Source organism: Doryrhamphus excisus, linkage group LG15 (genome assembly GCF_037039965.1).
Source record: "Doryrhamphus excisus strain RoL-2023G ecotype Guam linkage group LG15, RoL_Dexc_Guam_v1.1, whole genome shotgun sequence".
Classification (NCBI taxonomy): domain Eukaryota; kingdom Metazoa; phylum Chordata; class Actinopteri; order Syngnathiformes; family Syngnathidae; genus Doryrhamphus; species Doryrhamphus excisus.
Window position 1 is genome coordinate 16,101,762 of NC_136371.1, and position 19,193 is coordinate 16,120,954.

Sequence of the window (19,193 nt, forward strand, 5' to 3'; positions counted from 1 at the left end):
GTGCAATAAATATTTTACAAAAAAATAAATGTAAAAAATAATATTTGCAAAAAATGTTATTGTAAAATATTTATTTAAAAATATTTATAGGCCTAATTAATAACCCAACCTGTTCTGTATAAGGTTCCTAAAATATTGTGACAGGCCTATAAATATTTTTTTAATCGTGCAATAAATATTTTACAATAAAAATTACAATTAAAAATAATATTTGCGAATTGTGAAATATTTATTTAAAGAAATATTTATAGCCCAAAGTAATAACCTAAACTGTACTGTATAAGGTTCCGAAAATATTGTGTAAATATTTTTTTAATCGTGCAATAAATATTTGACAATAAAAATGAATTTAAAAAAATAATATTAGCAAATGTTTTTGTAAAATATTTATTGCATGATTTAAATTTTACAATAAAAATAAATTTTAAAAATAATATTAAAATATTTATTAGTGTGTGGTGGTGTTAGGGGACACGGGGGCGGGGCTAAACATAGCGTTTCTTCAAGGTTGCCAGGTGTGTTAGTGTCTTTTTATTCATGCTTGAACCATGATGGTTACAGCAACTCATACATTGGTTTGTACAGACGAATCAATAATAAGGTTCTCGATAGTACGGCAAATCAGGAGCGCTTATAAAAAAAAATTTTAAATCGTGCAATAAATAAAAACAATTTACAAAATAATATTTGGAAAAAATGTTTTTGTTAAATATTTATTACAAAAATATTTATAGGCCTAAGTAATAACCTGACCTATATTGTATAAGGTTTCTAAAATATTGTAACAGGTCAATAACACTTATTACGTAGGCCTATAAATACACATTTTTAAATTGTGCAATAAATATTTTACAATAAAAATAATTTTTAAAATAATATTTGCAAGAATTTTGTATTGTAAAATATTTATTTAAAGAATAAATATTTCTTTAAATATACATTTTTAAATTGTGCAATAAATATTTTACAATAAAAATAAATTTTAAAAATAATATTTGCAAGAATTTTGGATTGTAAAATATTTATTTAAAGAATAAATATTTCTTTAAATATATTTATATAAATAAATATATTTATAGCCCTCCGTAATAGCCTAAACTATACTGTATAAGGTTCCCAAAATATTGTGTAAATATTTTTTTAATCATGCAATAAATATTTGACAATAAATTTGTAAAATAATTATTGCATGATTTAAATGTTATAATAAAAATAAATTTTAAAAATAATATTTGGAAAATATTTTTTAGTGTGTGGTGGTGTTGGGGGAAACATAGCGTTTCTTCAAGGTTGCCAGGTGTGTTAGTGTCTTTTTATTCATGCTTGAACCATGATGGTTACAGCAACTCATACATTGGTTTGTACAGACGAATCAGTAATAAGGTTCTCAGTAGTACGGCAAATCAGGAGCGCTGTGAAAACGTCTGTCCCCAAGGGGGCGGGGCATGAGACATAATAATTGAGAACCACTGCTTTATGGTAAAGTTGGGTTTAGCTTCATCTCATGCTATGCTCGGTAAAAACATGTCTTGAATTAGTTGACCGGCTGAAAACGAAAAAGGTAAAATAAAGTCTCTTGGCACAAATAAAACGCAAACGTCGCGTTCAGTTCTCGGTACGGAACAGCCGCGATCGATCGTAACGACACTTACGGCGGCCGCTCGGTGTGGCCTGGCGGCGGCACATGAAGCGCTCCGAGACGTCGGCTGATCCCTGCCGCCCCATTGGCTGCCTCATATGCAAGTTTTATGAGAGAAACAGCGACGCTTACTGCATTAAGTGATCTTCTCATGCTGGATCTGATAGTAGCAGGCCTGCAGGTGGACAGGAAATTACGGAATTAAAACAAATCCGTAAGAAATTCCAAGTGTTTATTTACCTTTAGAGTGGTGAACATAATTCCATGTTCTCCATGCTGCACGCATGGATCCATCAGGTCTTCAATTAAGTTGACTTCTGAGCCGAGGTTCCTGATTCTAGGTTGTCAGACAGCAGAAGAACATTTCCATGATCTCCATCTCCGAACTATTAAGAAACTATTACAGATGTGCAGCTAACCGAGCACGCAGAACCACGTAGAGAAAAACAGGGAAGAGGTCGTCCATGGACCACAGGAAATCCCGCCTCAGCAGCGACTGGACTTCCTTGGTGATCTCCTCAAAGGTCAGCTGGATCACCTGCAACTTATCCGATGGGGTGAACGTTGTGCTGTAAAACAAGCAAGAAAAGCTCACAGAGAAGCACGGAAGAACGTGACTGGAGATGCTGTGTGCGCCAAAAACGACAAACCTGATCTGCTGCAGGGTTTCCACCGCCGAGGCAAAGCAGGTGTCCTTGGTGCTGGACAGAACCTGGACCGGATACATCATCACATGACTTGGGAATATTGGCTTTTCAGGTGAAATAAATAAAATGAAGCTAAAATGCACTGGAGTGGACCCCCACATACACTAAATCCGGCAGTCCTTGAACGCGTCATAGTGGCAGTGATAAGCACAAAATACAAATCCAAAAAAAACAATTATTTTTAAAAAAATAAATGCAGAAGTTTAACTTTTATGGACATTTTTAAAAAAAAGTTAAATTATTTTAAAAAATAATTTAAAATTTTTTAAAAGTGGTGTATAGACATCCCTCACAGCATCGTGGTTCGAACATTGCACCCTCACTCTATCTCTAAAATAATGAAATAATGAACTAAAAAAAGCACTCAGAGACCGCAGACCTTCGCCAAGTCCCAAACATTCCAACATTAGCATGCTAACTCCTACCATAATATTTATATGATAGTCTCCCTTTGAAAAACGACTAAAAATGCTACTGTTATTGTTAACATGCTAGCACCTAGCATAATAGTACTAAGTGTTAAAATATGCGTCTACCTCCAAAAATGTCCAGAAATGCTGCCATGCTAATGTTAGCATGCTCACACCAAGCTTAATAGCGGTATGCATTATATAAGCATCTAGCTATGAAAATGCCTAAAAATGCTACTATGCTATTGTTAGCATGCTAGCAGTGCTAACATTAGCATGTTAACACCCAGCATAATAGTACTAAGTGTTAAAATATGTGTCTGCCTCCAAAAATGGCAAGAAATGCTGCTACGCTAATGTTAGCATGATAGCACCAAGCTTAGTAGCGGTATGCGTTTATATAAGCATCTAGCCATGAAAACGGCTAAAAATGCTACTATGCTATTGTTAGCATGCTAGCAGTGCTAACATTAGCATGTTAACACCCAACATAATAGTACTAAGTGTTAAAATATGTGCCTACCTCCAAAAATGGCTAAAAATGCTACTATGCTATTGTTAGCATGCTAGCAGTGCTAACATTAGCATGTTAACACCCAACATAATAGTACTAAGTGTTAAAATATGTGCCTACCTCCAAAAATGGCTAAAAATGCTACTATGCTATTGTTAGCATGCTAGCAATGCTAACGTCAGCATGCTAACACCCAGCACAATAGTGCTAAGTGTTAAAATATTTGTCTATCTCCAAAAAATGCATGAAATGTTGCTATGCTAATGTTAGCGTTCTCGCACCAAGCTTAATAGCAGTATAAGTTTATATAAGCATCTAGCTATGAAAATGGCTAAAAATGCTACTAAGCTATTGTTAGCGTGCTAGAAATGCTAACATCAGCATGTCAACACCCAGCACAATAGTGCTAAGTGTTAAAATATGTGTCTAAGTCCAAAAACAGTTGGAAATGCTGCTGTGCTAAAGTTAGCATGCTAGCACCAAGCATAATAATGAGATGCGTTTATGTAAGCATCTAGCTATGAATAAAGCCATTCAAGGCCTCCAATTACATTACACTGATGATGCAATAGCCATCGCAGGAAGTAGGTTGTCCAGAAAAAAATTGCTAACATGTGAGACTATGTTATCTGTTTTAGAGCTAATGTGTTATTTTGTCCTATTATGTCTACTACAGTGGTCTCAAACACGCGGCCCGCGGGCCACATTTGGCCCGCAGGACACGAGTTTGAGGCCCCCGCCTTGATATGAAAGTTTAATGTTAGTGCGGCCCGTGCAAGTTTGATATGGATGCTGTATGGTATCATGTACCCAGAAAAAATGATTACGTTTGATTAATGTTCATGTTAAAGGTTAAATAACTGTTAATAGTTATCCTCCCTATCCGTGTGGAAGTGGTACGTTTTTGGCTATTTAAGTTTCAAGGAAATAACTTGAAGGCTAAATAAATGTGACTATAGTCGTGTTTTGTCATGTCTACAGGGCTCTAATAATGCTTTGTTCATTTTAATATGAAAAAAATCATTTGTCTACCCACCAACTATATGTGGTTTCTTAAGTTTTTATTATTTGCTGTTTTATTATTATTATTATATTTATTTATTTATTACTTATTGATTGATTTTCTTTATTCTTGATTTGTTTATTTATTTTTCATCTTATTTTGTGTAGAAAATAAAAATTAAGATATTTGAGAACAGTGGAATGTTTTATCAGAGCTTTTATTGTAGAAAATTTGAGTTTTTTAATTTTTTTTGTTTTTAACAAATGGTTTTGTTTTTTTTTGGAAAACCTGATGCGGCCCAGCCTTGCCCAGACCCTAGCTCCAGTGGCCCCCAGGTAAATTGAGTTTGAGACCCCTGGTCTACGATGGGGAATACGAGTGTAAAGGTGGCTATAGGGATGCTACTTATTGTTAGAGGGCTCTAATATAAACAGGTATTTTATGCCATAAATACAAAAATGTTCAATTTATTACTATTGAATTGAGCGTAACAGTACATAGTATGTGTGCCTTGGAGGGACCTTTTATTGTGGCCAGTCTGAGGCAAACCTGATCATGTTCTCTTGAAGTGAATGAATTAAACAGCCAACCAAAGTACCTCCTGCTTCTTGGATGGTGCTGGTGACACGCAGATGGAAACGGGCCAGAACTTCCTGAGAGGAGAGTATAAATAAATGAAAACATGAAATAAATACACCTTTGAGACGTGAGTACGTGTGAGACGTACTGCTGGACGCCCAGAAAGGCCAGGAGAGCCAGATCAGGCTGCTTGTTGAGACGAAGAACGCACTCCCAGTAGATGTCATCTTCTCGCTCCTTGTCCAGAGCGTATAGCGTGAAGAGCGGAGGGTAGAGGCGGGGCAGCAGGACAGGAAGCAGCAGAGCCGATCCGCTCACCACGTGGCTGAGGAGGAAAGAGTACCGATCCATCGTTGTGTTCTCCTTGGAGACTTCATGCATGGGTGAGTTTTCCGGTTTCAATCCCAAGTCCTCTTTGCCTTGGAGGTCGGCGATGGGATCTCGAATGACACCCCCCTCTTCTGGCAGGTCCGGGAACAGAAACCTGAACACAAAAGCCGAGAAGGACGATCAAAAAACGAAGAAGCGAATTCCCGCCGTGGTCGCGGTGCCTACCTGACGATCTGGAAGATGCGGTTGAGGTAAGTTTTGATCTCGCTGACGGCCTGCGGGAGGAGCCGGCGGTTGGCTCCGACGCCCACGTATGTCATCCTGTAGACCGCCACCAGCGCCTCCACCAGGCGGCCGAGTGGGTGCAGCGAGGTGTCACATGCCTGGTGAGATAAAATCCAGACGATGCTCTGTGATTAATTCTGAACAGCAAAGCCTGAAAGCAATCCGATCCGGAAAGCTGGAATTTTCATGGCTCTCCAAAACATTTTCCCCTTATCAAATAAAAATAGCCAAGACTGGTAGAAACTGGATGTGACTTTGAATGCACCATTGTGTGTGGCTTCACCTTGATGAGGTAAAGACGGACGGCGTGATATCTCTCCATGGTGATGGGGCCTCCATGTTGAGGGATGACCTCCAGACTCTCCAGAGTTCTGTTGTGACTCTGAGACAGGAGCTCCGGACTGGGACGAGCAGCAAAAAAAAAAAAAAAAAACACAGCATAAGCCTTGATAACAAAAGTTCAGTGGCCTGTGTGTGTACCTGTCCTAAATGTGGCTGAATGTAGCTATGAAAATGGCTCAAAATGCTACTATGCTATTGTTAGCATGCTAGCATTGCTAACATTAGCGTGCTAACACCCAGCATAATAGTACTAAGTGTTAAAATATGCGTCTACCTCCAAAAATGGCCAGAAATGCTGCTATGCTAATGTTAGCATGCTGGCACCAAGCTTAATAACGGTATGCATTCATATAAGCATTTGTTAGCATGCTAGCAGTGCTAACATTAGTATGTTAACACCCAGCATAATAGTACTAAGTGTTAAAATATGCGTCTACCTCCAAAAACGGCCAAAAATGCTATGCTAATGTTAGCATGCTAGCACCAAGCTTAATAGCGGTATGCGTTTATAGAAGCATCCAGCTATGAAAATGGCTCAAAAAGCTACTATGCTATTGTTAGTATGCTAGCAGTGCTAACATTAGCATGCTAACACCCAGCATAATAGTACTAATTGTTAAAATATGCGTCTACCTCCAAAAATGGCCAGAAATGCTGCTATGCTAATGTTAGCATGCTGGCACCAAGCTTAATAACGGTATGCGTTCATATAAGCATTTGTTAGAATGCTAGCAGTGCTAACATTAGTATGTTAACACCCAGCATAATAGTACTAAGTGTTAAAATATGCGTCTACCTCCAAAAACGGCCAAAAATGCTATGCTAATGTTAGCATGCTAGCACCAAGCTTAATAGCGGTATGCGTTTATAGAAGCATCCAGCTATGAAAATGGCTCAAAAAGCTACTATGCTATTGTTAGTCTGCTAGCAGTGCTAACATTAGCATGTTAACACCCAGCATAATAGTACTAAGTGTTAAAATATGCGTCTACCTCCAAAAATGGCAAAAAAATGCTGCTATGCTAATGTTAGCATGCTAGCACCAAGCTTAATAGCGGTATGCGTTTATATAAGCATCCAGCTATGAAAATGGCTAAAAATGCTACTATGTTATTCTTAGCATGCTAGCAGTGCTAACATTAGCATGTTAACACCCAGCGTAATAGTAGTAAGTGTTAAAATATGCGTTTACCTCCAAAAGTGGCAAAAAATGCTGCTATGCTAATGTTACCATGCTAGCACCAAGCTTAATAGCGGTATGCGTTTATATAAGCGTCTAGCTATGAAAATGGATAAAAATGCTACTATGCTAATGTTAGCATGCTAGCAACAAGCTTAATAGTGGTATGAGGTTATAGAAGCATCCAGCTATGAAAATGGCTAAAAATGCTACTATGCTATTGTTAGCATGCTAGCAGTGCTAAGCATGTTAACACCCAGCATAATAGTACTAAGTGTTAAAATATGCGTCAACCTCCAAAAATGGCAAAAAAATGCTGCTATGCTAATGTTAGCATGCTAGCACCAAGCTTAATAGCGGTATGCGTTTATATAAGCATCCAGCTATGAAAATGGCTAAAAATGCTACTATGTTATTCTTAGCATGCTAGCAGTGCTAACATTAGCATGTTAACACCCAGCGTAATAGTAGTAAGTGTTAAAATATGCGTTTACCTCCAAAAGTGGCAAAAAATGCTGCTATGCTAATGTTACCATGCTAGCACCAAGCTTAATAGCGGTATGCGTTTATATAAGCATCCAGCTATGAAAATGGCTAAAAATGCTACTATGCTAATGTTAGCATGCTAGCACCAAGCTTAATAGCGGTATGAGTTTATAAAAGCATCCAGCTATGAAAATGGCTAAAAATGCTACTATGCTGGGTGTTAACATGCTTAGCATTGCTAGCATGTTAACACCCAGCATAATAGTACTAAGTGTTAAAATATGCGTCTACCTTCAAAAATGGCAAAAAATGCTGCTATGCTAATGTTAGCATGCTAGCACCAAGCTTAGTAATGGTATGCATTTATAGAAGCATCTAGCCATGAAAATAGCTAAAAATGCTACTATGCTATTGTTAGCATGCTAGCACCCAGCATAATAGTAGTAAGTGTTAAAATATGCGTCTACCTCCAAAAATGGCCAGAAATGCTGCTATGCTGCTGTTAGCATGCTAGCACCAAGCCTAATAGTGGTATGCATTTATAGAAGCATCTAGCAATGAAAATGGCAAAAAATGCTACTATGCGATTGTTAGCATGTTAGCACCAAGCTTAATAACGGTATGCATTTATATAAGCATCTAGCTATGAAAATGGCCAAAAATGCTACTATGCTAATGTTAGCATGCTAGCACCAAGCTTAATAGCGGTATGAGTTTATAGAAGCATCCAGCTATGAAAATGGCTAAAAATGCTACAATGCTATTGTTAGCATGCTAGCAATGCTAACATCAGCATGCTAACACCTGAGAAACCCTGCACTGTGTGTGTTTGTGTGTGTACCTGTCCTGGATGTGGCGCCGGCTTGTGGTGAGCGCCACCGCAATGTTCTCCCACGCCTTCCAGTGCTCTCCCTGGCCGGCGGCCTCGCAGCCCAGCTGAGTCCAACACTCGTCAAACACCGCCTGCCACTTCTCCTCGGCACGCACACACAAACGCCCCAGCTTCCTACACACACACACACACACACACACACTGTCAATCATCCCATGTTACATACATGACACTTTCAAGTTACTTCGGGTCAACCTACACCGGACGCATTTTCTCCATGTCGGTATCAGTTAGTTGTGGCTTAAAGTAGGAGCCGGTCACTTTTGGGCCGGCGCCCCATTCGCCGCTGAAGGAACCCTCCAGGTAGTCGCCATTCGCCATCGTCAGCACACCCTGGGGTTGGGGTCATACAGACATGAAGGTTACCGTATTTTCCAAAGTTTTGCCGGCTTGGTTTTCTTCTCTTGTGAATTGAATGTTGGTTCGAATCGACGCCATCATAAATACCCTAAATGACATATGACAGGAACATTGCTGTTTTTGGGAATCTGATACAAACACGAGTCAAAGATTCTCTATGACAGGATCATTGCTGTTTTTGGGAATCTGATACAAACACGAGTCAAAGATTCTCTATGACAGCAACATTGCTGTTTTTGGGAATCTGCTACAAACACTGATCAAAGATTTTCTGCGATGGGAACATTGCTGTTTTTGGGAATCTGCTACAAACACTAGTAAAAGATTCAATATGACAGGAACATTGCTGTTTTTGGGAATCTGCTACAAACACTGGTCAAAGATTTTCTATGACAGGAACATTGCTGTTTTTGGGAATCTGCTACAAACACTAGTAAAAGATTCAATATGTTAGGAACATTGCTGTTTTTGGGAATCTGCTACAAACACTAGTCAAAGATTTTCTATGACAGGAACATTGCTGTTTTTGGGAATCTGCTACAAACACTAGTAAAAGATTCAATATGACAGGAACATTGCTGTTTTTGGGAATCTGCTACAAACCCTAGTCAAAGATTCTTTATGACAGGGTCATTGCTATTTTTGTGAATCTGCTACGAAACCAGTAGTCAAAGATTTTCTATGACAGGAACATTGCTGTTTTTGGGAATCTGCTACAAACACTAGTAAAAGATTCAATATGACAGGAACATTGCTGTTTTTGGGAATCTGCTACAAACCCTAGTCAAAGATTCTCTATGACAGGATCATTGCTGTTTTTGGGAATCTGCTACGAAACCAGTAGTCAAATATTTTCTATGACAGGAACATTGCTGTTTTTGGGAATCTGCTACAAACACTAGTCAAAGATTTTCTATGACAGGAACATTGCTGTTTTTGGGAATCTGCTACAAACACTAGTAAAAGATTCAATATGACAGGAACATTGCTGTTTTTGGGAATCTGCTACAAACCCTAGTCAAAGATTCTCTATGACAGGATCATTGCTGTTTTTGGGAATCTGCTACGAAACCAGTAGTCAAATATTTTCTATGACAGGAACATTGCTGTTTTTGGGAATCTGCTACAAACACTAGTCAAAGATTTTCTATGACAGGAACATTGCTGTTTTTGGGAATCTGCTACAAACCCTAGTCAAAGATTTTTTATGACAGGAACATTGCTGTTTTTGGGAATCTGCTACAAACACTAGTAAAAGATTCAATATGACAGGAACATTGCTGTTTTTGGGAATCTGCTACAAACACTAGTAAAAGATTCAATATGACAGGAACATTGCTGTTTTTGGGAATCTGCTACAAACACTAGTAAAAGATTCAATATGACAGGAACATTGCTGTTTTTGGGAATCTGCTACAAACACTAGTAAAAGATTCAATATGACAGGAACATTGCTGTTTTTGGGAATCTGCTACAAACACTAGTCAAAGATTCAATATGACAGGAACATTGCTGTTTTGGGGAATCTGCTACAAACACTAGTCAAAGATTTTCTATGACAGGAACATTGCTGTTTTTGGGAATCTGCTACGGAACCACTAGTCAACAATGCTTTTGGTTGTTCGAATCGACGCCATCATAAATACCCTAAAAGTCGCTTAGAGCGTACAGCGTCCATAGTCACCTTGCCGTTGAGGGTCCAGTCGTCGGAGAACTCGCCCTCGTATGTGGTGTCGTCCTCTGACAGCAGGATCCCAGTGCCCTTCAAGTCAAAACCTCTCAGTTGTGTTCAATTTCCCACCTCCGTCTGCGAACGGCTCCTCACCATCATCTTATTGTCTTTGAAGGATCCTTCGTAGTAAAGCCCGAACTGCGTCACCACGATCCCGGTTCCTTGTCGCTGGTTGTCCTGCCACATGCCGATGTACTTCTCCCCTCTGATAAAAGAAAACACCAACCAAGCTCTCGCTTTCAAAACACAGGAAGTGTCAAAAACGGGAGTCTAAAAACGGACACGGCTACGTACTTGGTGATGTTGTCAAAGACGCCGTAGCCCGTCTTCTTGTCGTGCGACCACTGGCCGATGAAGACGCTGGGGGAGGAGGTGTTGAGCTTGCCGCTGCGCAACATCCCGTGGCCGTGCCGCAAACCGTCCCGGAAGGAACCGTCGTAGATCTCGCCGTTGGCGTATCTGTGGAATGAGTTTACTCCATAGCAGGACTATTCACCTAAATCGCCCTGCCGTTTTTGGGAATCTGCTACAAACACTAGTCAAATATTTTCTATGACAGGAACATTGCTGTTTTTGGGAATCTGCTAAAAACACTAGTCAAAGATTCTCTATGATGGGAACATTGCTGTTTTTGGGAATCTGCAAAAAACACTAGTCAAAGATTTTCTATGAGAGGAACATTGCTGTTTTGGGGAATCTGCTAAAAACACTAGTCAAAGATTCTCTATGACAGGAACATTGCTGTTTTTGGGAATCTGCTACAAACACCAGTCAAAGATTCTCTATGACAGGAACCGCCGTTGCTGTTTTTGGGATTCTGCTACAAACACTAGGCAAAGATTTTCTACGACAGGAACATTGCTGTTTTTGGGAATCTGATACAAACACTAGTCAATGATTCTCTATGACGGGAAGATTGCTGTTTTGGGGAATCTGCTACAAACACTAGTCAAAGATTTTCTATGACAGGAACATTGCTGTTTTTGGGAATCTGATACAAACACTTGTCAGAGATTCTGTATGACAAGAACACTGCTGTTTTTGTGTATCTTCTACAAACACTAGTCAAAGATTCTCTATGACAAGAACACTGCTGTTTTTGTGTATCTTCTACAAACACTAGTCAAAGATTCTCTATGACAGGAACATTGCTGTTTTTGGGAATCTGCTACAAACACTAGTCAAAGATTCTCTATGACAAGAGCATTGCTGTTTTTTGGGAATCTTCTATAAACACTAGTCAAAGATTTTCTATGACTGGAACATTGCTGTTTTTGGGAATCTGATACAAACACTCGTCAGAGATTCTGTATGACAAGAACACTGCTGTTTTTGGGAATCTGCTACGGAACCACTAGTCAACAATCCTCTAACAGGAGCATTCTGCTGTTTTTTGGAATCTGCTTGAAAAACACTAGTTAATCATCCAATGCTGTTTTTAAGGACCTACTAAAATGCTACTCAAAGATTCTCTATACAACAGAAGGACTCACTAGGAAAACACTAGTCAACCATTCTCTTTGTAACGGGAAAACTGCTATTTTTAGGTATCTGCTGGAGTATCACTAGTCAAAGAGCCTCTGTAATAGTAAAACATTGCTGTTTTTAAGGACCAACTTGAAAATGCTTGACACAAATCCTCTATATGGTGTTTTTATGAATCTGCTGGAAAAACTTGAGTTAAAGATCCTTGTTTTTAAAGACCTACTAAAAAATGGTAGTCAAAGATCTTCTATATCAGGGGTCTCAAACACGCGGCCCGCGGGCCAACTGTGGCCCGCAGGACACCAGTTTGAGGCCCCCGCCTTGATATGAAAGTTTAATGTTTGATATGGATGCTGTATGGTATCATGTACCCAGAAAAAATTATTACGTTTGATTCATGTTCATGTTAAAGGTTAAATAACTGTTAATAGTTATCCTCCCTATTTGTGTGGAAGTGGTAAGTTTTTGGCTATTTAAGTTGAAAGGAAATAACTTGAAGGCTACCGTTGAGGTCGCTAGCTCTCTAGTTTGCGAGTTAGCATGTGTCTCAAGACCCTGCAGTTGCGCAATATGTTGTAAATAAAAAGAGTATAAATGTGACTATAGTCGTGTTTTGTCATGTCTACAGGGCTCTAATAATGCTTTGTTCATTTTAATCTGAAAAAAATCATTTGTCTACCCACCAACTATATGTGGTTTCTTAAGTTTTTATTATTTGCTGTTTTATTATTATTATTATTATATTTATTTATTTATTACTGATTGATTGATTTTCTTTATTCTTGATTTGTTTATTTATTTTTCATCTTATTTTGTGTAGAAAAATAAAAAGTAAGATATTTGAGAACAGTGGAATGTTTTATCAGAGCTTTTCTTGTAGAAAATTGGAACCAAAGCAAAGTTTTTTAATTTGTTGTTGTTTTTAATAAATGCGTTTTTTGTTTTTTTTTTGGAAAACCTGATGCGGCCCAGTCTCACCCAGACCCGAGCTCCAGTGGCCCCCAAGTAAATTGAGTTTGAGACCCCTGTTCTATATACGTACATAGTACCAATATATAATGCTTACCTGTAGGTCCCCACGCCATGCATTTTGCCATCCTTCCAGTGACCGTGATATTGGTCCGCCTTGTTCAGGGTCTTATTCGGAGCCACAAATTCACCGAAACTAAACAAGGACACGTATATTAAAAACAGACGATGACACGCCCTCCATACGCGTCGCTATAGCGGACACTGACCCGTCCTCCAGCCCGTTCTTGAATGACCCCGTGTAACTCCTCCCATCTGGCCACTTTAACACGCCCCTGAAAGCAGCACAGATAACAAATCGCATTGTAAAACGTCTCGGGGGGTGGGGAGTAGCACGTCCCACCTGCCGTGCGGCTTCCCGGCCAACCAGCGGCCGTCGTAGGTTGCTTCTTTCAGCCGTCCGTCTTTGTAAAACGTGTAAGTGGCGCTCCGAGAGATGGGGGGCTCAAACTTTTGTTCTTCGCTAATGTTGAGGGCTTGATCCACCGCCTGGTTAATGCAGTGGATCCACTTGGTCTGTGAAAGCGCATTGGAAGTGAGGACTTGCAACAAGTCACATGACATGACATATGACCTCTACCTTCTCCATAGGGGAGCTGGCCAGCAGGGTGAACATCTCCTCTGGTGTGATGACCTTCAGCCCGTAGCTGCTCAAACACACAACAATGAATGAGACGCAACATCTCGCCATATAAACGTCTATCATATTAAAACTGGGGTATCCAAATGTTTTCCAGAAGGGGGCCACATAGAGAAATATGAAAGGATGCATGTTATTAGTATCAACTTGATTTGGTTTTGTTTGTTTCTCCTAACTATTTTTTTATTACTTAAAAAATATTTCAACATTATTTTGTTATAATTATGAAATATTAAATATGTTCTAAAATATTAATTCATTCATTTTCTACCGCTTATCCTCACAATAGTTGCAGGGGTGCTGGAGCCTATCCCAGCTGTCTTCTGGCAAGAGGCGGGGTACACCCTGGACTGGTGGAAGAAGAAGACGTCACAAGAGGGACAAATCTAGCCACTTTTTCTTATGTTACTGGAGACTTCTGGAGACTCAGGTATGGGGTGCTGGAGCCTATCCCAGTTGTCTTCTGGCGAGAGGCGGGGTACACCCTGGACTGGTGGCCAGCCAATCACAGGGCACATATAGACAAACAACCATTCACACTCACATTCATACCTATGGACAATTTGGAGTCGCTAATGAACCTAGCATGTTTTTGGAATGTGGGAGGAAACCGGAATACCCGGAGAAAACGGGGAGAACATGCAAACTCCACACAGAGATGGCCGAGGGTGGGATTGAACCCTGGTCTCCTAGCTGTGAGGTCTGCGCGCTAACCACTCGACCGCCGTGCAGCCCGTTATAAAATATTATTTTTGTATTTTGCTATAATACATGAAAAACGACTAAAAATGCTACTGTTATTGTTAACATGTTAGCAATGATAACATTAGCATGTTAACACCCAGCATAATAGTCTACCTCCAAAAATGGCAAAGAATTTTGCTATGCTAATGTTAGCATGCTGGCACCAAGCTTAATATCAGTCTATATAATTTATTTATATATGGGTTTATATAAGCATCTAGCTATGAAAATGGCAAAAAATGCTAGTATGCTATTGTTAGCATGCTAGCAGTGCTAACATTAGCATGTTAAGACCCAGCACAATAGTACTAAGTGTTAAAATATGCGTCTACCTCCAAAAATGGCCAATACATATACATGAGAATACATAGTCTCATTTTTGGGGCTGCACGGTGGACGAGTGGTTATCGTGCAGACCTCACAGTTAGATGACCCTAGTTCGATGCCAACTTTTCCAGAAACATTCCAAAACCATTCCAAAAACATGCTAGGTTAATTAGCGACTCCAAATTGTCCATAGGTATGAATGTGAGTGTGAATGGTTGTTTGTCTATATGTGCCCTGTGATTGGCTGGCCACCAGTCCAGGGTGGACATCGCCGTTGCTGTGGGCATTTTCTTTAGTTTTCTGGTTAAATTATATTTTTCTATAAAAAAAACAGCAGCCACTCACAATTCCCCTCCCCCCAAAAACACTTTGGACACTCCCGTGTTAAAACAATAAAAAAGTCCCTCACATGCCGGTGCTGTCGTCCGAAATCGGCTCCACCCACAACGTAGCCAAGGAGAAGACATGATGCGTGGAGAACTAGGAGTTAGGAGAACGAATAGAAATCGTCAGACATGCTTGTTGATGTAGCTTCAAATGATGGATGTTCCTGTGCTGCAGGGGCGGCCGTGGCTAATAAAGGGCGGCAAGGTAAGGAAGGATGGCGCCAACAGGAAGAGATGGGAGGGGAATGTTTTTTTTTTTTTTTTTTTATCATTGCTTATATCAAGGGATGCTCCTGTGCTGCAGATTCCAATCTCATGAATGAAAATGACCGTTGTGCCGTGTAAAGTGGGTGGAGGGATTCGAACTCAAATTCCAAGGTCCCCTGACCGCCAGGGTAAAGGAACATATATCGATTGAGTCAACTTCTTGGATGTGAGAGTACATTACATGGATTAATGGCGCTCCAAGTGACAAAGCAGTCGGCGCGTCACCTTGTTCGATGACAATTCCGACTGCCGCGCACATTCGGGCGAGCGTTGGCGTAATTTAGCTGCAGGCTAGCATCATCCCTTGTTTTGTTTTTCCAGGAAAAGTAGCACAAAGTCAAAGAAGGAGACTGTTGGGACCGATTCCTTGGAGAGCTACTCACGGAATACTGAATCAGATTAGTTACATAGTCTTTCTTGTCATTCCAGACCAATTCCAAGACACCGATGCCTTCTTTCCACACACACACACACACTGTTACAAAAGTGGGGTGACAGAGAGCGTCATACTTACAAGGTTTTTATAAGGCGCCACGCCCTGACAGCACGGAAAGCAAGCACACACAAATGCTTGAATAACACAAAGGGTTATAAAGTAGGAATTTTCGTGCGTGCACGTGGATACGCGTGTGCGTGGAGCTGACCTGTGCGTGGACAAGAGCGTCGTTAAAGAGGATGAACCAGTTGACGGAGAACCTCCCCGAGTTCTGCAACGTCAGAGCTTTGTTGCTGCTCTCGCAGATGAGGCGGCGGTGAGGCTTCCGTAGCGAGTCCTGTCGAGGAAAAAAAAAACGTACATTGTCAGCAAAATGTTCTAATGATCGAATGGACGCTATGGTGAAAAGCCCCGATTTGCTTCAATCGGTGGCACAATATTATTTATTTATAATTATATAATTATATATTATTTATTATATATATATAATATATATATTATATTTATTATTGATTAAATATTATTTATTTATAATTATATTATTATATATTATTTATTATATATATAATATATATATTATATTTATTATTATTATATTTATTTATATTTATTATTATATTTGTAATAATATTTACTGATTACTATTATTTACTAATATTTATTAATATAATGATTAATTCTATGTATTTTAATGTGTTTTAAAAGAGAAATGAAATTACATTGAGTTTTCCATTTTTATTAAATATTTTATATTATGACTATTGAATTGTTGCAGTATTGTAATATATATTTATAATATTATTATTATATTTATTATTATATTTATTAATTTATTTATATTATTTATATTAATATTTATTGATAATTTAATTGATTAATTGATTAAATATTATTTATTCATAATTTATTATTTTTTATAATATAATTAATAATATTAAAATTAATAATAATATAGTTATATTATTATTATATTCTATATATAATTATATATTATTTATTATATATAATATGTATTATTATTATTATACTTATTTATATTTATTATTATATTTGTAATAATATTTACTAATTTACTGATTACTATTATTTACTAATATTTATTAATATAACGATTAATTCTATGTATTTTAATGTGTTTTAAGAGAGAAATGAACTTACAGTGAGTTTTCCATTTTTATTAAATATTTTATATTATGACTATTTAATAGTTACAGTATTGTAATATATATTTATAATATTATTATTATATTTATTATTATATAAAATAAATGTGTTTTTTCTTTTTTTGGAAAACCTGATGGTGTTATCAAAGGGGGGCCCAGACCAAAGACCAAGCTGGGACTGCTAGTCTGAAAGGAACTAGTTGTTGAGGGCAGCATCTTAGGAGAGCTGGTGGGTTGTGCTGCACAGTGCCTAAAATAATAAATATGTATAAATAAAAAAAACAAGTGTATATCAGATTATGTAGGACTACAGTACTACTCTCAATAAATATGAGGCATCAGTAATACTGTCTACTTTATATTACTGTTGTTGATGTTATGCTTGCTCAGCTATTAGCTAACTGTCATTAGCAAACTGTAGCTAGCTAATGTTAGCTACAGTAGAGGCAATGAGCACTAAACAGTTCCTAAAATAATAAATGGACAAGTGTATATCAGATTATGTAAGACTACAGTACTACTCTCAATAAATATGAGGCATCAGTAATACTGTCTACTCTATATTACCGTTGTTGATATTAGCTATTAGCTAACTGTCATTAGCAAACTGTAGCTAGCAAATGTTAGCTACAGTAGAGGCAATGAGCACTAAAAAGTTCCTAAAATAATAAATATGTATAAATAAAAAAAACAAGTGTATATCAGATTATGTAGGACTACAGTACTACTCTCACTAAATATGAGGCATCAGTAATACTGTCTACTCTATATTACCGTTGTTGATATTAGCTATTAGCTAACTGTCATTAGCAAACTGTAGCGAGCTAATGTTAGCTACAGTAGAGGCAATGAGCACTAAATACCCACATATAAATATGTAAAAATATAACTACAAATCATTCCGATTACAAAGACAAAACCACAAATTTGCTAGTAATATGCAATAAGAGTATAAATACCAACAAAAACATAAAGATCACCTCAAGAGTTCTTCAGCTGCAGTTTTTTCTGACCTCAAATCTCCATGGCGACCATTGAACTGTTCACCACTTTATTCCACAAAAACAGATGTATGGCGGCACAACAAAATAATCATATATTGGAAAAATATTTTGTATGTGTTGTTTCTACATATATTGGAACACTTTTAGTACCCAGCCATATCAAAATTCAATAATTGTGTTTTTTGATGCACCCTAGTAAGTTAACACAGGAGCCAATTGTGTACTATTCTGAATCCTTTCTGAAGCATTTTCAGAGAATACGCTTTTTTACATATTTATACGTACTGAGTATCGATACGTATGAATCCTGTAGCCATGAAGAAAAGAACCGTTTTTACCGTCATCTTGCCGGGGAAGCTCTTCCAAAAGAGTGAGGTGTACTCAGCTTCCTTTAGTCTCTTCTTCAGCAGAAGAGCCAAAGCTTCAAACTTGGCGCTGCTGTCCTGCAAACGCTGGTAATCGCCGGAGCACTGACACAAACATATTTCATTTTTCATATGTTTTTTTTTTTTTTTTTTAAACATCCCGTTACTGACAGTGAACCTACCACTTCAAAGCAAGTAGCCAGTTTGAGTAGCAATCGCCCGTACTCGCGAAGATGATGCACGGGGAGGCAGAAGAGCGCCACAAAGGTGTCCACCATAGCGAGGTTCTCCTCGGTGGTCTCAGCTAACCTCTGGAGCAGCTCGGGACTCTTTCCGAAAAAATCTCTTAAAAAAAAAATAATTAAAAAACATGAATAACATTTAATATCATGAATGAACAATGGCACTCTCATTGCAGCCTGACACTGTTCATTCAAGGCTGCTCGGAAAAAAGTGGGACACTGACGTCAATGGCGTCCACAGGACCAATATCTATTTGTAGTGGGTTGACAAAAACATAACTGTCTCTTTTTCTGTTTGTTTTTTTTAAATGTCACAAATTTCCACACAAGGGCTGCACGGTGGACGAGTGGTTAGCGCGCAGACCTCACAGCTAGGAGACCCGATTTCACTCCCACCCTCGGCTATCTCTGTGTGCATGGATGAGTTTTCTCCGAAAACATGCTAGGTTAATTAGCGACTCCAAATTGTCCATAGGTATGAATGTGAGTGTGAATGGTTGTTTGTCTATATGTGCCCTGTGATTGGCTGGTCACCAGTCCAGGGTGTACCCGGCCTCTTGCCCGAAGACAGCTGGGATAGGCTCCAGCACCCCATACACGTGTCTCCAGAAGTCTCCAATAACATAAGAAAAAGTTGCTGGATTTG

General features: G+C 38.5%; 1 protein-coding gene across 4 annotated transcripts in view; it reads right to left on the minus strand.

The window, feature by feature from the left end:
• Window positions 1-1,210: 1,210 nt before the first annotated feature.
• The window catches only part of als2b (alsin Rho guanine nucleotide exchange factor ALS2 b), a 33,865-nt gene continuing 15,882 nt past the window's right edge, over window positions 1,211-19,193 (minus strand). The window contains exons 13-34 of one of the 4 annotated variants that reach the window (XM_058052442.2): window positions 18,488-18,650; window positions 18,279-18,410; window positions 15,982-16,110; window positions 15,852-15,875; window positions 15,094-15,164; window positions 13,554-13,620; window positions 13,317-13,489; window positions 13,183-13,248; window positions 13,011-13,109; window positions 10,754-10,918; window positions 10,553-10,664; window positions 10,412-10,489; window positions 8,567-8,700; window positions 8,317-8,481; window positions 5,751-5,868; window positions 5,408-5,565; window positions 5,001-5,336; window positions 4,872-4,926; window positions 2,290-2,351; window positions 2,059-2,208; window positions 1,880-1,976; window positions 1,211-1,814 (exon numbers count right to left, since the gene is read on the minus strand). In XM_058052442.2, coding sequence (XP_057908425.2) covers window positions 1,776-1,814; window positions 1,880-1,976; window positions 2,059-2,208; window positions 2,290-2,351; window positions 4,872-4,926; window positions 5,001-5,336; window positions 5,408-5,565; window positions 5,751-5,868; window positions 8,317-8,481; window positions 8,567-8,700; window positions 10,412-10,489; window positions 10,553-10,664; window positions 10,754-10,918; window positions 13,011-13,109; window positions 13,183-13,248; window positions 13,317-13,489; window positions 13,554-13,620; window positions 15,094-15,164; window positions 15,852-15,875; window positions 15,982-16,110; window positions 18,279-18,410; window positions 18,488-18,650 — 2,593 coding nt within the window. In that variant the 3' untranslated portion in view covers window positions 1,211-1,775. The remainder of the gene's footprint in view (window positions 1,815-1,879; window positions 1,977-2,058; window positions 2,209-2,289; window positions 2,352-4,871; window positions 4,927-5,000; window positions 5,337-5,407; window positions 5,566-5,750; window positions 5,869-8,316; window positions 8,482-8,566; window positions 8,701-10,411; window positions 10,490-10,552; window positions 10,665-10,753; window positions 10,919-13,010; window positions 13,110-13,182; window positions 13,249-13,316; window positions 13,490-13,553; window positions 13,621-15,093; window positions 15,165-15,851; window positions 15,876-15,981; window positions 16,111-18,278; window positions 18,411-18,487; window positions 18,651-19,193) is intronic. The other 3 variants (XM_078796730.1, XM_058052443.2, XM_058052444.2) reach the window with 3 other exon arrangements.